Below are 16,650 nucleotides of genomic sequence, written 5' to 3' on the forward strand. Positions count from 1 at the left end.
GTCTTTTCGAAATAACCTCAAAAATGTGGTGCACACTTTTAAATAAGTTATTCAGTGTGCACCACATTTTTTTATGTTATTTCTTCATAGACAGAAAAACAATTACAGTCATTCCTTAAATAAAATACAACATTGACTGCATATGCTTCCGCGCTTCATTTAAAATGTGCATTTGTCAACACTTTTACACCTATAAAATTATAAAAAGAAGCAATTCCTAAATAAAACCAATGTACATAATTTTATTTGGATCTTTTCCAACAAGCAAAACATGTCCTAAAGTTAAAAACAACGATAAAAACTAACTATTTAAAATTTTCAAACAACATCAATTATTTATTGATAAAAGATTACGCATCTTAGAAATGTTATAGCAATGTTATGGCATTATTTTCATATGACACGAACATCTTTCCAGCATTCGGAATTAATGCAATTGGCTTCCGAAAATGTGGATCCTCGGGTGTCATTATTTCTAACAGGTTTGCCTCGGGGGATACTTGGTGAACATTGTTTGAATGAAATCCACAGACAAACACATGACCTTTTGAATCAATAGCAACACCCATAGGAAGTTTGAGATGTTTGTGTGAGTATTGGAAAATATTGACTCCTTCCATATTGACACAGTTGAGAGTTCCGCGTTCGGATGAGTCGGTGTAGTAGATACGACTGTCGTCTGCAACGGCAACATACTTTACTTTATCTCCCTTAGTAGGTATTGACTTTTCGTGCATAATTTTATGCTCTTCGGTGATATCCCATATGTCTAGCTTTGACTTACAAGCCACGATTAACTTTGTTCCTGTACTTGCCAGACCATATCCTTTATCCGTGGTTTTATAGAAATGCTTTAACTGCTTTTCTAAGGAAATGTTTCCTATTTCAATAAGTTGAATTTGATTGTCCTTCGGAAAAGTAATAGCAACAACATCACGATTCTTCTTTTGGGGAAGTAGTGCTACGTCAAAAGGATTACCCGGAAGTGAAAATGTCAAAGTAGTGTCTCTTTTTCCGTATTCTGTATAGGAACGAAGTTCTTTTCCCCTGTTGTCAACCAAGAACAAGTTGGAATTTAAACTTATTCCGCCAGAAATGAAACTGCATTGGAATTTCAAAGCTAAAAACTTGTTTCGTCTTTCTCTCTCAATTATTGTACTATGAGCAGTATGGACACTAACCTTACTTTCTTCTTTGCCTTCGATTTTTGGTTTTGTTTGCCTAACTTTCACCTCGGCAAGCTGGGTGATACTTCCAATCACGTCGAGTGGAATGATATCCAGCTCACTTTTGGAAAGCATTGATTTTTTATGGTAAACATGTTCATCTAATATTTTGACCTGTTCAATAAGTTTTTCTACTTGATGATAAGCTTGTGCATCAGTGGTCGATCTACCAACAGCTTCGGCAAGTATTTTGTAATGGTCGAGTGTTGCGTCTTTATCTTTGAAACTTTTGATATCTTTATTCATATCTTCTATTTCTGCATCATGTGCTTTGCTTAGCTCTTCCTTTAGTGTTACCTCTAAGCTGTCAAGATGCTGATTAATTACGTCTCGCAAAGTCTTGATCGCGGCCTCTTTTTGGGTCTTTTGATTGTTTAGATCTGTTATATTTTGCTCTCTATTCTTGATAATATTGGCTACTTCCGATTTCATCTTGTCGACTGCCGTGACACCGAATGTATTTTTCATTGCATCTACAGCATGTTTAATGTCTGCTATCCGACATTCACTATGGTGTAAAGAACGACAGTCACTACAGCAAAGTTTTTTATGGTCCATGCAATATTTCTCCAATTTTTTACGTCCATGTTTTTGTTTGGTGCAAAAAGTTGGTGGATACACTAATGACGGGTCTTTCTCAATTTCTGAAATTGCGTTTACTTTGTGCGTATCACGTGGTGTCATTGCATTATGGCGGACAGCATGCTCCTCGCACATGGCCTCTGCACAATATGCACACCATGATACAGCATCTGTCTTTTTATTGTTTATCTGGCATGTTTTACAAGCCTTTGTTTTCAGCACATCCTGCACCATTAATGCCGATATAAAGTGATCCGTTGGAAGTTTGTTGACTAGACTGTTGACATCCTTAGTACGAGCGTCTGGAAGTGGAGCTATGCAGATAGGACATTTCAGCTGTGCCGTAGAATCTGTATCTAAAGCTGATTTAAGATTCTTAATGATACAGTCTTCACAGTATGAATGTAGGCATGGCAGTTGCTTCGGAGCCGTATACGTCTTGGTGCAAAGATGACATTTTGTTAAATCTACTCCATGGCCTGCTTTTGACTTCGATCCATTCACAGAAACAGTGGTTGGTCTCGACACATCAGCTGCCATTTTGAAAATACCAGGTTCAAAATTCAAATTGGTATTTTACCAAAGTCATTATATGAAGTTAAATTCTTCGTTGTAATTTAGGACATATACAATAACAATAGTTTAAATAATCAGCTCCCGTTTTATCTACGTCATCTTATTCATTTTGAATACGTTTTGATTCAATATCATCTCCTTTATTGAGGGTCTGTATAGGATGTTCCAGTATATAAATGCAGAACGGTACGAAGTCTTTCAGATGAGTTAGCAACTATCATAATAAGTTAATAGTTTTTTTTTTTTTAATCAGTTTCGTATTAGAGATGTATTAAATACAAATAACAAAACTAGTTGATATTTCTGGCTATGTACTAATGAAACTAACTATTTATTTAAAGAAAATATGTATTTATACATTTTACCAACCGATGCAGTTTTATTTTGAATTGCAACGTTTCTATCACGTTTTGCATGTGGTGATTAAAATGACACACTAAACTTTTAAATTCTCCGAAAGTAGTCTCATATTGAAGTTCCCTAATATTAGATCAAATTGATCTAAGACGGATTGTACTTTCTTTATTCAGAGTTTTTAAATTTTGATAAATAATACAAATCACTCTTGCACATTGTTTTACATTCTCTTATTATAATACAAATATTTGAACGGTCAAAATTGAATTTGCCTAATCGATAAAACTTAATTGACATACAGACCCCCTCCAATGCAGCCAAGCCTGGAAGATATATAACAAACCTTTGCCATGCAACAGTTATACATGGAACCTTAACGGAGTATGGCATTGCTGATCTGTCATTCGGATCTTTTAATTTAAAGTACAGTTAATGTTGTGATGAGAAGATAGCATGAACTATTTTGAAAGACTTGGTAATATTATATCTATTGTACAGACCATCAAAATGATTAAAAGGTAATTTGTCAGGTGAGTAATCTTGTAAAAGGTCTATCGTGACTACAAGTCCCTCTAACCTTCAACATTTAATTTATATATATACTGGTCTTAAATGTAAATGTATTTTCCTGTTTCATGAAAGAAAGACAAAAATCGTCTAGTTGAATATTTCATAGTTACTCACAGTAAAAAAATCATTTTAAACATACAGCATACTTTCATGTGAGAATGCCTCAAACAACGAATTTATCAATCTACTGTATTATTTTTTATTTGTTTATTTCTAAAAAAAAAATATATAAATAAACTAAAGATTCAGCATTAAGAAAACCCAACAAAATACTAAAAATAAACTCAGGTACTCCGAAATTGTAAGCGATTCTAATCCACTGGTAACACATACCGTGCAAGCTCAGGGACCGTTACTCTAATTGTCCTTCGGTTATTTTTGGTAGAATACAAAAGAACAATACACATTGTTGAGCAACATCCAGATGGCGACATAAAGGTTTCCTTTACTGTCAATCACCAAGTACAATATGTTCAAAGGACATAAAGAACCTACATCATTTAAAGGGGAAGACGTCCAAGTCACAATACAGATCCAGAGGCTGAATTCTGAAATAATAGAACTAAACCAGCAAATAAATAACTGAAGGTAAATCCAGGAAACGCTTCGGACGCATGAAATTTATCACGTTTTGTTTTCTTTTTTTTTCTATAAAAGATAGCAACTACTTTCTTAGAGGCAGAAAAATAAAAAGAGGCGGCTACAGAAAATCAATCAACATCTCAATCAACAAAAAAAAAAGGTCTACACCCAGGAAGCTTACTTAGCCTTGCCATCACAAAACAACTATTGCTTGACACCTACAGAGAATGCTACAACGCAATACAAGAATCAGATTTTGTCCAACTAAAAGTCGAACAAGCAGAGCTATGGACATTCTTCTAACACCAAGACGAAAATACTGTAGTGAAAGGTTATGGTAAGTTTATCTTATCAGACTTTACTACAACGTATAAATACAGAGTAAAATAAATACTCGAAACAAGTGATGTAGAATATATTCATTAAATACCATCTGCATTAAATATCGGCTCACACTTTCAAAATGCAGTTTATCACAAGCATTATCATCATTGCAAGCACCATTATGAACATGAAAAATGCAGCTAAAACAACATTGAAGATAAAAAGGTACACATAAAACAGGATATGAAAGTTAACAGCGTATTAACAACAATAAATAGACTAGAATCACCAAGAGCTTGTCCTTATAAATGTGACAGTAACATCATATTAACTGCGCATATTATTGCAAACCAATCTAATTAAAATTCATATCTATATTAACTTACGTGCTCGTTCGTATAAGGATACCGAAGTCAGAGATCTATATTTTGATAAGATTAAGATTGATTAGCAAATTCAAATGATGTAAATCCAAACTCAGGACCAACACATAATAACAGTCTCCTGCAGAACATGTGAACAGCCTGTGACATGGAACGATAGAGCCATAAGATGCGATACCTGTGACCAATGGTTCCATATCAACTCCCAAGACATCCACAGTAAAAGTTATAGCTACATCTCTGTGCTTTGAAGTTGTATCATTTGTGACAACCCAAACTACAATTCCTTATGGTATGGTTCGACAGCTATTTCACATTATAGCTTGAACTTATTATTAGAGGATATACTTGATATGAGTATAGCATCCCAACAAGAATATGTAAAACCAAAACACACATCAACTCCAAGGAGAAACAAGAAAACAGAAATAGACCATTTATACCATTAATGATCCTAAATGTGACCTGTCAGTCTATAAGAAATAAACAACACCTAATCCAAAACCTTATAGATAGTACAAAGTCAGATGTAATGATATTGACAGAAACCTGATTGGATTCACCAATCATTAACTGCCAAATATTCCCACCAGAATATTATATCTATCGCAAGGACAGAAAGAAAAATAAAACTTGGGGTAAAGTCATTATAGCCATACACAACAAGTTTCTAAGTTCTGAAAAACCAGAACTAGACACCAACTGTGAAATAATTTGGACACGAGTCCAACAAAAAGTCTCAAAAGACCTTTACGTATGCTCATATCATAATCCTAAAACAACTAAAAAGAGAGCCTCTCTGAATTTGAAACAGCTGTCAATAGAGCTTCACAAAACAATGCATGCTTAATGATTTGGGGGGGGGGGGGGGGGGGGGGGTGGGGGTGACTTCAACCTACCAGGATGGAATTGGACAAAAAGACCGTACGCTAAGAAACACAACATGTAGAACAACACTACCAGCTTACATATGTTCTTGATGATAATGGATTAACTCAATTAGTACGAGAGCCAACTAGAAATAAAAACCACATTGGATCTTCTTGTCACTTACTGTCCAAGTAAAATGAGGAGACTATATGTCATTCCCGGAATTTTAGACCATGATATCGTGTATGCAGAAATGAACACCAATCCAATGACAAACAACCAAAGCCTAGACAAATCAACTGTTTGAAGAGGTAAATGGGAACGCATAAAAGAAGATGTGAATTTGCTTTATATATAAATTCAAAAAGAAAGTCTGAACAAAAAGACAAACATAAATATACACTGGAATATATTCAAGGAAGGCCTGGAAAGCGGTACAAACCAACATATACCTTCCAAAATATGCAAGACCAAGAACAAAAACCCATGGATGACCAAGGAAATTAAAAATAACAAAAATTGAGACGTAGAGACCGAGCCTATAAAAAGAGAAGAAATCAAACCATGATACTGATATAAAAAGATTTAAACATCTGAAACAATCCATCCAAAGAAAATCAAGAAACGCCTATTGAAAATAAATACACTTAAGATATAATAACTCCAGAAGATAAAAAGGACATCTGTTCACCAACAAAAAGATTCTGGACTTGCATCAAACACAAGAAACGTGATAAAAATGGAGTAGCTACACTAAGAGACAGAATAGGAAATTAGAAACTGATCTATTAAACAAAGCAAATATACTATACTATAACAGAACTAACAGAAAACTATCCAGACAGCCAACAAATAATCATCACTAATAATAGAGTGGAAAAACAACTGAAAAATCTTAACCCACACAAACTAGCCAGTAAAATTGCTCCGTTCCTAACCATCAGTTACCATTTTTCAATGAAGAAAGGACAGATTTCCGATGACTGGCGAACTGCAAATGCCACTCCGGCATACACGAAAGGTCAGAAGTACATACCTGCTAATTATAGGCCGATATCCCTAACATGTATCTGCATGTTGCAAACCCAAAATAATAGAACATATAGTCACCAGTAACACCATGAAACATAGCAGAGGCGAATAACATTTTTTTCGTATGCAGTGACATAAAATCTCAACACTCCTGTATTTAATCTTATACAGTAGATTAACAAAATGTAAAACAAAAAAGAAAATATTACATATTAAAGAATATTCGCAGTTACTGAAAGCAACCTCAAAGTATTAGTCTGCTGAAAAGAAATCATGCCGCCCTACGCTTAATTTCGGTTGCTGTAATCCACAAAAACATTTCATTCAGCAACCCTATCAGACGGACTTGTTTGTAGGATTAAATATTGTCCGCCATGCAATTATGTCCACCGGACACTTTTTCACAGTAAATTGTGTCCACGGACATAATGTTATTGTGAAATATCGTCTGAACGATATTTACCTATGAAATCGTGTTCACAGGTGTGAAAAGTGTCCTTCATAGAAAGGACAGTATTTCACGTGAAAAAAGTGTCCACTCTCAATACCTACAAAATGTATACATAGCTTCAGTTCTTTATCTAAATTGAAGTCTTAAAATTAGCATGGGGGTTTTGTCTCTATTAAAACATGGCATGTAAACTGGAGTATTGAATTCATTCAAAATGTGATCATCACCATGTGTAATTAAACATAATTTGTACAATAAAACATGTACTTATACACACAAAAACAGTAATACATTTATGTGAATAACAATACATGTAATTCATTTCAATTTACAAATTCATGCAATATTCAAGAAAAGTACTCATAAATCCTGTTCTTCCTACATTTGGCCTTTCATGTTCTTTAAACAGGGATTGTGACAGGAATATCTGCGTATAGAAACTGAATTTCAGAATCCGAGATTTTTATTTTATAGTTGGATGCTTTTCTCCTGATAGTTCTTTTCTCATTGTCAGTTGAGGCTGGTGGATACTTTTTGTCGACATCTTTGTAGCTAAGATAATTGAAAATGCTTTGGAATTTAACACCTTCCATTTTTGTTTATATCAAATTATAGCTGGTTCTTAATTGGTTTGTTTTAGTAATAGAAAATTAAATATAGCTAAAACATTTCAGTGACTTTTTTTATTATCTCCCTTTAAAGGACACTTTTTACTGTGAAAACGTGTCCTCTTATTGAAAATTAACCTTTATTGGACAGAATTCAATAGTATTTTATCATGAAATTATGTCCGATTGAATGGACACTTTTTCGCAGCATCGGACACATTTAAATATACCTTGTCTGTGAAAAAGAGTCCGGGTGGACACTTTTATGGCTCAAATGAATGCCTTACAATCAATCTATATACCAATTATAGTTGGCCTGATGATTTTAGTATCTGATAAACAGACCTTATTTTCGAAGTTGATCACTAAAGCATGAAAATGATTTTTAGGTAAGTTGTAAAAACACTGTCAGATGGTACTGTACAACTCATAATATACACATAATATAGATCTATTATTTATAGTATATATGTTGTGCTGTTACACCACTGTCCTATGTTATGGGAGGGTTGAGTGCTCGCAAACTTTAGCCCCGCCAAATTCCATTTATACCTGTCCTAAGTCAGGGGCCTATAAATTAGTGGTTGTCTCTCATATCTATTATTAGTTTATTGTTTTGTCGTAAATTAGGCCGTTGGTATTTGGTATTGAATTGTTTCACATTTTGTCATGTCGAGTCTTTTCTCTTATTTTCATATGAATCGGAGTTCCTGCAGACACTTGTCAAAAACAAGAAGATCAAAGAAGCCAGGTTATTTAATTTCACTTTCAGATATATTGATGATGTTCTTTCCATTAACAACCCGAACTTTTCTGATAAGGTTCCATTAATATGTCCCCCAGAACTAGAAATTAAAGAAACAACAGACACGGCTTCCTCCACCTCATTTTTAAACTCATACTTCGAATTTGACATACACAGTCTTCTCAGTACCAGAATCTATGACAAACGAGACGATTTTAATTTTAAAATTATCAATTTCCCCCCACCTTAGTAGCAATGTACCAACTTCACCTGCATATGGGATATACATTTCCCAACTTATTCGGTATTCAAGAGCTTGCAGCTCGTACTCAGACTTTGTAAAACGTCACCAGTGTCTGAGCAAAAAGTTGATGAACCAGGGGTATGTCAAAGAACGTCTCGTCCTTTTTCTAAAAAAGTTCATCGGAAGGTACGAAGACCTTGTTGATAAATATTTCGTATCAACTTCACAAATGATACACAATGGTCTTGAAGTATATATTCTGCGTACTGACGTTGTTTATCGTCTTAATAACGTGTTATATTATTCTTTTATTTGTCTTCATTAATATTACTTTTACTGTTCAGTCTGTTTTTGTGATATCCATTTGACGTGACTCTGTACTTATGTATCCCGTCATACTTTGAACGACAAAATGATTTTATTTTATTAATATTACCATTATTGTTAAGTCTGTTTTTGTGATATCCATTTGACGTGACTGTGTACTTATGTATTCCATCATACTTTGAATGACAAAATTATTTTATATCTACCTGTGTGACGTCAAACGCGCGATTCTACGCCAGTACATAAAACCTTCCATCCTTTATGGGTGGATTTTACATAGATAAATAAAATCGTATAATAAAAAAGCAAAATGAGGATGTTAAATTTGATGTATGCCTTTTTGTGCTTCTTTGTTACATTTGTTTGTTTTTATAGTGATTAAGATGATAACACAATGTTGACTGCTGTACCCCTATTTTTGACATTTTTACCTATTATGTCTGTTTGTTTTGTTCACGCATCATTGTCAATATAATGGAATTTGATGCGACTGTCATACAAGTGAGAGATTTAGCTAGCTATAAAACCAGGTTCAATCCACCATTTTCTACATAAGAAAATGCCTGTACCAAGTCAGGAATATGACAGTTGTTATCCATTCGTTTGATGTGTTTGAGCTTTTGATTTTGCCATTTGATAAGAGACTTTCCTTTTTGAACTTTCCTCGGAGTTCAGTATTTTTGTGATTTTACTTTTTACTGTTAAGTCTTTTTTTTTTGTGATATCCATTTGACGTGACTGTGTACTTATGTATCCCGTCATACTTTGAACGACAAAATTATTTTATATCTACCTGTGTGACGTCAAACGCGAGATTCTACGCCAGTACTTAAAACCTTCCATCCTTTATGGGTGGATTTTACATAGATAAATAAAATCGTATAATAAAAAAGCAAAATGAGTATGTTAAATTTGATGTATCATGCCTTTTTGTGCTTCTTTTTTTACATTTGTTTTTTTTTTAGTGATTAAGATGATAACACAATGTTGACTGCTGTACCCCTATTTTTGACATTTTTACTTATTGTGTCTGTTTGTTTTGTTCACGCATCGTTGTCAATATAATGGAATTTGATGCGACTGTCATACAAGTGAGAGGTTTAGCTAGCTATAAAACCAGGTTCAATTAACCATTTTCTACATAAGAAAATGCCTGTACAAAGTCAGGAATATGACAGTTGTTATCCATTCGTTTGATGTGTTTGGGCTTTTAATTGATTTTGCCATTTGATTAGTGACTTTTATTTTTGAATTTTCCTCGGTGTTCAGTATTTTGGTGCTTTTCCTTTTTTTTTTATGGATGACTATACGAATAGTGTTTTCTCTCTCAATGTTGACGTCATTACGATGACCTAAATGACCTATGTCTACTTAATTTGGACCGTCTCTGTTGGATAGTTGTCTAATAGCAATAATACCACATGACTTCTTTATTATATACTTTATGTTTGCCATTGAACCACGAAAACGAGGTCATGATCATACGAATACTGTCAAACGGACGTATACGAGAATCTCAAGAAAACAAATAGCCAGCAAATTTAATAAGTACTAGTATCGGATCGTCTAGAATTGATGATGCTGATCAAACAGGATGTTATACAAGTCTAGAGATTTGTGCAACGATATTTTGATAAATGATATTGTGAAATTTGTATACGAACAAGATGAAATAATATCGTATTGGCAAATATTACTGCAAAAAAATGGCCTTTGTAAGTGGCAATCTTATTTCCAAATGTAATTATCTTAAGTGTCCTCGAATGCTCATATTGGCAGGTCATCTTTAATTTTGATCCAAATCTTAAAATTCATACATCAAACAAATCTCATGACACACCCAGCGGAAGGATCGGGGAAGATTCCGGATAAAGGAACTAAATGTCCTTCATCCAAATGGCATAAACAGAAAGAAACAAATGTTTAGGATTTATTCATCAGTTACATATGTTGTTGTTTATAATAAATTATTGCTGTATATTAACATTTTGACAGTTTGGGATGTATAAGTATAACCCACGAGTTCAGTACTGAGATTTGTTTACAGCTTTGTCTTATTGAATTAGGTGCATAGTTGTCAGATATATAAGGAATTAAACAACATCTCCTTATTTTTGTATAAAGTTTGGAAACCCAAAAAGAACAGGTAAGCCCTAAATAAAACTTTGTCTAAGGGCTTGCAACATTGATTTTGGTACAAAAATTGTCTTAGTTTCTAAACTTTCTCAACTTAGAGAGAGGGTTGAGCGCTAACAACCATGTTTAACCCCGCAACTTTATTTATGTGCCTGTTCCAAGTCAGCAACCTGTAATGCAGTGGTTGTCGTTGCATGGTTGCTGTCTGTTATATTTGTTCAGTTCGTATATTTTTGTTTTCATAAAACTGGTCGTTTTTTTCTCGATTGAATTATTTCACATTTTATTTCATGTCGAGGCTTTTTTTATAGCTGACTATATGGTATGGGTTTAGCTCATTGTTGAAGGTCGTACGGTGGACTTTAATGGCTTAAATCCACGTTATTTGACCTCTCTAAATAGTTGTCTCATTCGAAGGCATACCGCATCACCTTATTTTATATAACTAAAATGTAAATTTGTGATAGATTCCATCAGATTCCGTCGGAATTTACTGTTTTTGTTTTTGGTTGCCTGTCAGTGATACTTGACACTGGACATTACTTTGGAATCGCATGCCGGTTAATCCACGCATAATTCGTACGATGATGAGCTTGTCATGGTCTCGCATTTTTGTATTCGACCAACCTCGGCAGATCTCGGTACCCTGCATATATATAACCTGCCAAGATGTGTAGAATGACTTAATTGGAGTTCATGCGATTCTGACTGTGTTTACTCCTATTTTTGTGGTTTTGTGATATTTTACTGATACAAGTATTCTACCTTCATTTTCTGACATGCACACAATATTTTGGGTATGGAGATGAGGATGCTAAAATGATGTAAGATATATTTGAGATACAGCAAAAGTGTTTTAGTGAACAACAATCGCCACTTTAAAAGTATATTAGAATGGTAATTTGATTTCAAGTTGAAATGTAATTAAAAAAGTTACCAATGTAGCAATAGAAACTCTTGTATCGAAGAAGGACAGAACAAATCATTTGAAAAAACAGTCCAGTTAAAATGGATTACAAAAATATACAACAGTCAGAGTCTAAATCCAGTATTTCAACCATTAACATACGTGAAGAATTCATTGATATACAAGTATATGAACAAGACCAATACCTGGTCTGAACCTTAGTCGCTGCATGCTACCCGAGGTCTTTCGGACGGACGGAAAGACGTCGATGAGGCAGCAACCTCACCAATCACCAATGTACATCAGGTCTACAATAGATATTTTTTATCTTTTTATTTGGACATACACACAGCACAGCACACCAATTCGGGAGAGTACAGTGTCAATGCAATGACGTTATTTTGTGTTTGTCATATGTAACAAAAATTTTACCGTCCATTTCAATGAGAAATAATGGTTTATTGAAGTGCGAATCTTTTGGTGTTGTTACTTTCATTAGGACACCCTCGGGACTTATCAAATGTATATTATTCGAGTAGTATGCAGCTACATACACATTCCCGCTTTGATCTAAGACTACTCCCATTGGCATCCGCAGATTATGATGACTATAAGCAAAAATATTGGTGCCATCTAAAGTTGTGCAAACTACAGAACCTTTGTCTGCCGAATCAGAATAATAAATCCTGTTGTCGGCTGCACAGACGTAGTTCACGTGATCCCCTTTGGTCAAAATGCTTCTCTCGAACATCAAATTATAGTCCTCGTCCATTCGCCATATTTCAAGCTTTGTATGACATGCAACTATAATATATCCATCCATATACGATATTCCGTAGCATTTTCCATTGGTCTTGTAATAAGCTCCTTTTGTATTGTGGTCATCTCCGAACTCCAGAACTTGCAATCGATTTTTCAGAGGAATTGTAGCGATCACCATTATAGTCGAGCGTCGTGGTGGTAGAACTGTGATGTCAAACGGGTTTGCTTCCGATTCCGCTTTAAACGAGAAAACCTGTTTTTCCTCTCTATGACCTTCTATTGAATAACCGCGTATTTCTTTACCGCGATTATCAACTAGAAGAAGTGACGACTTCAATGAACACCCTCCTGTTATTTTACTGCTGGAATATCTTAGAACAAGAAAGGTATTGCCCTTTTCCCGCCGCGAAGGATGGAGAAGTTTAGATCTTGGTGTTAAGATTCCGCTGTGTTTTGGTCGTGATTCAAATGCTGTTGGAGGAGTTATCGGCCTTTGTTTGATTTCTACTTCTGCCAGCTTTCCCATGTTTCCAGCTAAATTATTTGAAACAACAGAAAAATCTGTGCGTTTGAGTTTCGATATTCTATGATGCAAATTTTCGTCCAGGATTTTACACTGGTGTCTAATTTTAGCAAGTTCCGTCAACGCTAAGACATCTGATGAGTTCTTTAAGACACTTTCCAATAAAAGCTTATAAAAGGAAACACTTTGTTGTTTATGTTCAAAAAGTTGGACTTCCTTTTCAATCTCTTTTGTCTTTTGGCGATGAATTTTATCAAGATCATCCATCATGCTACTCTCAAGTTTGTCCAGATGTTCATTTATTTGTTCGCGCATTTTTTTAACAGATTTTTTCTCTTCTGATTTCTGGTGCTCTAGATCATCTATATTTCTCCTCCTGTCTTGGAGAATATGTTCTGAATGTGATCCCATAATTGCTAAATCCCCAATCAGCCTGGTTGTTTCGGGTTTGTTCTTGACGCTAGATGCGGCCAATTCCAAAGATTCAACATCGCATAACTCATGACTTGATTTCCAGCAGATCTCACAGCAAGGAAATTTATGGTCTTGACAAAAATATTTGATCCTTTCGTATTCATGAATATTACATTTCCCGGAAGTTTCCGCTATCTGAGGATTTTTCTCGATTTGTGACATCTTAAACACATGATGTATGGATGGTGACGTAAGAGCGTTGTGGTAAGACAAATGCTCAGGGCACAAAGTTTCTGCGCAGTAAGAGCACCATGAGTCGGCTGATGTTCTCTTTCCAGAATTGTTACAAGGTTTACATTGCTTTTGTTTTATCTGTTTCTGTACTAACAAAGACGAAATGAAAAGACTCGGCGGTAAGCTTTCAGCAAAAACTTTGGCGTCAACGTAATTACGCGAATTTGAAACTGGAATTTCGCAAACTGGACATCGAATTTGACAATGGGGATCCTCATCTTTTAGGTTTGCCACATTAGAGGAAATACAACCCTCGCAAAATGCGTGAAGGCATGGAAATTGCTTTGGCGCAGTCATCTCCTTGTCACATATTGGACAAACCATTAAATCTGCTTTTAAAACATCGGCCATTGATTTTGCAGAAATCGGTCTTACTGGTCTGTTTGTCCCATTATCGTGTTGTGGACTGACACCTCCTATTGGATATGAAACTGATTTAGATCCATTTGGTGTCATTTTGTCAGGAGTGCGTCCTGGTTTCTCTTCAAATGGTGATTTTAAATCCATACTTCCGGTGGTTTCACCTGCATTTGTTGGCATGTTTGTTGCCGATCCTGTTTCATTCTGTTTCGCCTCATTAACAGGCACAGTACCATTTGTTTGGTTAGTTGTACTGTTCATGCTATCATCTGGTGTTTTTAACACGTTCCCAGGATTTGCAGGCAAAGGTGCAGGACCACCAATTCCTGTCTTATCTGGTGGACGAATGCTGGCAGACATACTGGAACATGGAAACAGTAACTAATTGGCGATAGAATATGTGTGTACCTTAGATTGATTTAAAAGGTGATATTTGTCAAATGTACTAGTCACACTTGAAACAAATTAGATTACTATCACGATTTATTGTTCTATACTTTAATCATACCTGTTTGTTTCAGTTTGTACCAACGTTGATCCAAAAAATAACAACTTAAAAGGAAAATAAAATAACAGACACACATACAGACATATAAAAGTCATTTGATAGTATGAAAATACTGTGAATTCATTTATTTTTGTGAATGCAAATTTTCGTGGATTGAGGAAAAATTGTATAATTGTGGATATTTAATTTTGTTGTTTTGCCCAAGTCTGCATACAAGCGTATAGAAATTTGGACAAGGTTCACTTTAGGCCTTGAATTTCAACTTTATCATAAAATTTCAAAATTGCTAAAATTTGGTTCTCTAATTTTTAAATGGATCTATTTCAAAAGCCTTACTTCTTTATTAAGATAAATCTCTTCATAAGAGTACATTCTTAGCTTCAGAATCAGCACATTTTTGATATAAATTGTCAAAATATGAGACTTTTGTGCATTTGTCGGACCTAAAAGCTTGAGAAAACACTTGGCCGCAACCTAGGATTAATGTTCTGTAACCATAAGTTGCCAATGATGATATTGAATCCCTAAACACAAAAACCTTCTAGATCATGGGTGCCGGACAAAGTAAATTATGCAAAAAAACTGATAAGAATTATTGAAAAATTTGACCAAACCTGACGTTACAACACAAATAATGCACACTTAAGGAATCAATACTTCGTCATTTTTAATGTGATGTGTCAAAATGAAGTTATTTTGTATTAATAGTAAAATCACAACTATTTCTATATGAAATTTGTAGTATTTGGCCTGATTAAAAAAACATCAAAATCTTTGCCAATTTTAATCCTCCGAAAACCTACGCCTTTGTACTTGGTTGAACATTTAAAATCGTGGTGTACCTAAGAAATACATGTTGATCCAGGATTTTGAAAAGGGGGGGGGGGGGGTGTAGACCAAGTTTGGAGTGGAACCGGTAAAAAGTCTGGATTAACCATAAATGTAGCTCGATAAGGGGGGCGGGCACCCTGCCCCCAACCCGAAATCCGCCTCTGAAATTTGGTATTAAAGTTGAGATATAAGATCGACTTCGTATACCCCAGTAAGCTTGCTTTAACTTAGGGACTGAAAAGACGTTACTACAAAGGAAAGACTGTAAACTAGAATATACTATAGAATAGATATAAGAAGATGTGGTATGAGAGCCAATGAGACAACTCTCCATCCAAGTCACAATTTGTAAAAGTAAACCATTATAGGTCAAAGTACGGCCTTCAACACGGAGCCTTGGCTCACACCGATCAGCAAGCTATAAAGGGCTCCAAAAATGACTTCAATTTTCTTAGCACCAAAACCAAATTCTTATGTAGTAATGTACCATTTGTCCCAGACTATTGAATTTTGCATTCCCTCATTATGGCATTTAATACAGGTGTACTCTTATCTGACGGCTGTAGCAGGGTTATGAGAAAGTGTAAATGGAGTTATTTCATGATATGAAAATAACTTTATAGAGGTATGACTGAAGAGTTTTCTGGATTTATACATCTTCACCATGAATGCTAAAAAAAATTGAAAGCGAAAGATGTATAAATACTTTAAGACGTGAGGAAGCTATACGACCATAACTTGTATGATCATCATATATAATTTGTTGATATTTACATCGTCTGGCCGGCTGTCGTCGGTAGGAACATGTGTCTTTATTTCTAACATGTTCCTGTCAGTGGAACAGTTTCCAGTGTTTTGCTTTCATGCTTGTTTGTTGGTTTCTTCCCATAGACTATTTGACTTGACTTCAGCAGAGACATATATACGTGTATATAGGTCTCTGGCTTCAGTATACGTTCTGCGTATATTGCTTGAGAATGTCATTATGTCCGTTTCAAATAACTCAATTTAGAATATTTACGGTTTATTTATCGTGTA

The 16,650-nt window shown here is 34.8% G+C and overlaps 2 protein-coding genes and 1 long non-coding RNA gene across 3 annotated transcripts in view; all 3 read right to left on the bottom strand.

Annotated features, from left to right (window-relative positions):
• LOC127729452 (uncharacterized) overlaps positions 1-16,650 on the bottom strand; it is a 140,395-nt gene that overhangs the window by 48,507 nt on the left and 75,238 nt on the right. The window lies entirely within an intron of this gene.
• On the bottom strand, positions 223-2,491 carry LOC127729438 (tripartite motif-containing protein 42-like). Its single transcript, XM_052237268.1, has one exon. It carries the CDS (start codon positions 2,346-2,348, stop codon positions 369-371), a length of 1,980 nt encoding a protein of 659 aa, XP_052093228.1. The 5' UTR covers positions 2,349-2,491; the 3' UTR covers positions 223-368.
• On the bottom strand, positions 10,795-14,679 carry LOC127729437 (E3 ubiquitin-protein ligase TRIM33-like). Its single transcript, XM_052237267.1, has one exon. The coding sequence runs from the start codon at positions 14,631-14,633 to the stop codon at positions 12,303-12,305; it is 2,331 nt and encodes a 776-aa protein (XP_052093227.1). The 5' UTR covers positions 14,634-14,679; the 3' UTR covers positions 10,795-12,302.

This window comes from Mytilus californianus, unplaced genomic scaffold (assembly GCF_021869535.1).
Source record: "Mytilus californianus isolate M0D057914Y unplaced genomic scaffold, xbMytCali1.0.p SCAF_2, whole genome shotgun sequence".
Lineage (NCBI taxonomy): Eukaryota > Metazoa > Mollusca > Bivalvia > Mytilida > Mytilidae > Mytilus > Mytilus californianus.

Bases quoted from the DNA above. Each gene is read 5' to 3' on its own strand.
- LOC127729438 (XM_052237268.1), bottom strand. From the start codon at position 2,348: ATGGCAGCTGATGTGTCGAGACCAACCACTGTTTCTGTGAATGGATCG.
- LOC127729437 (XM_052237267.1), bottom strand. From the start codon at position 14,633: ATGTCTGCCAGCATTCGTCCACCAGATAAGACAGGAATTGGTGGTCCT.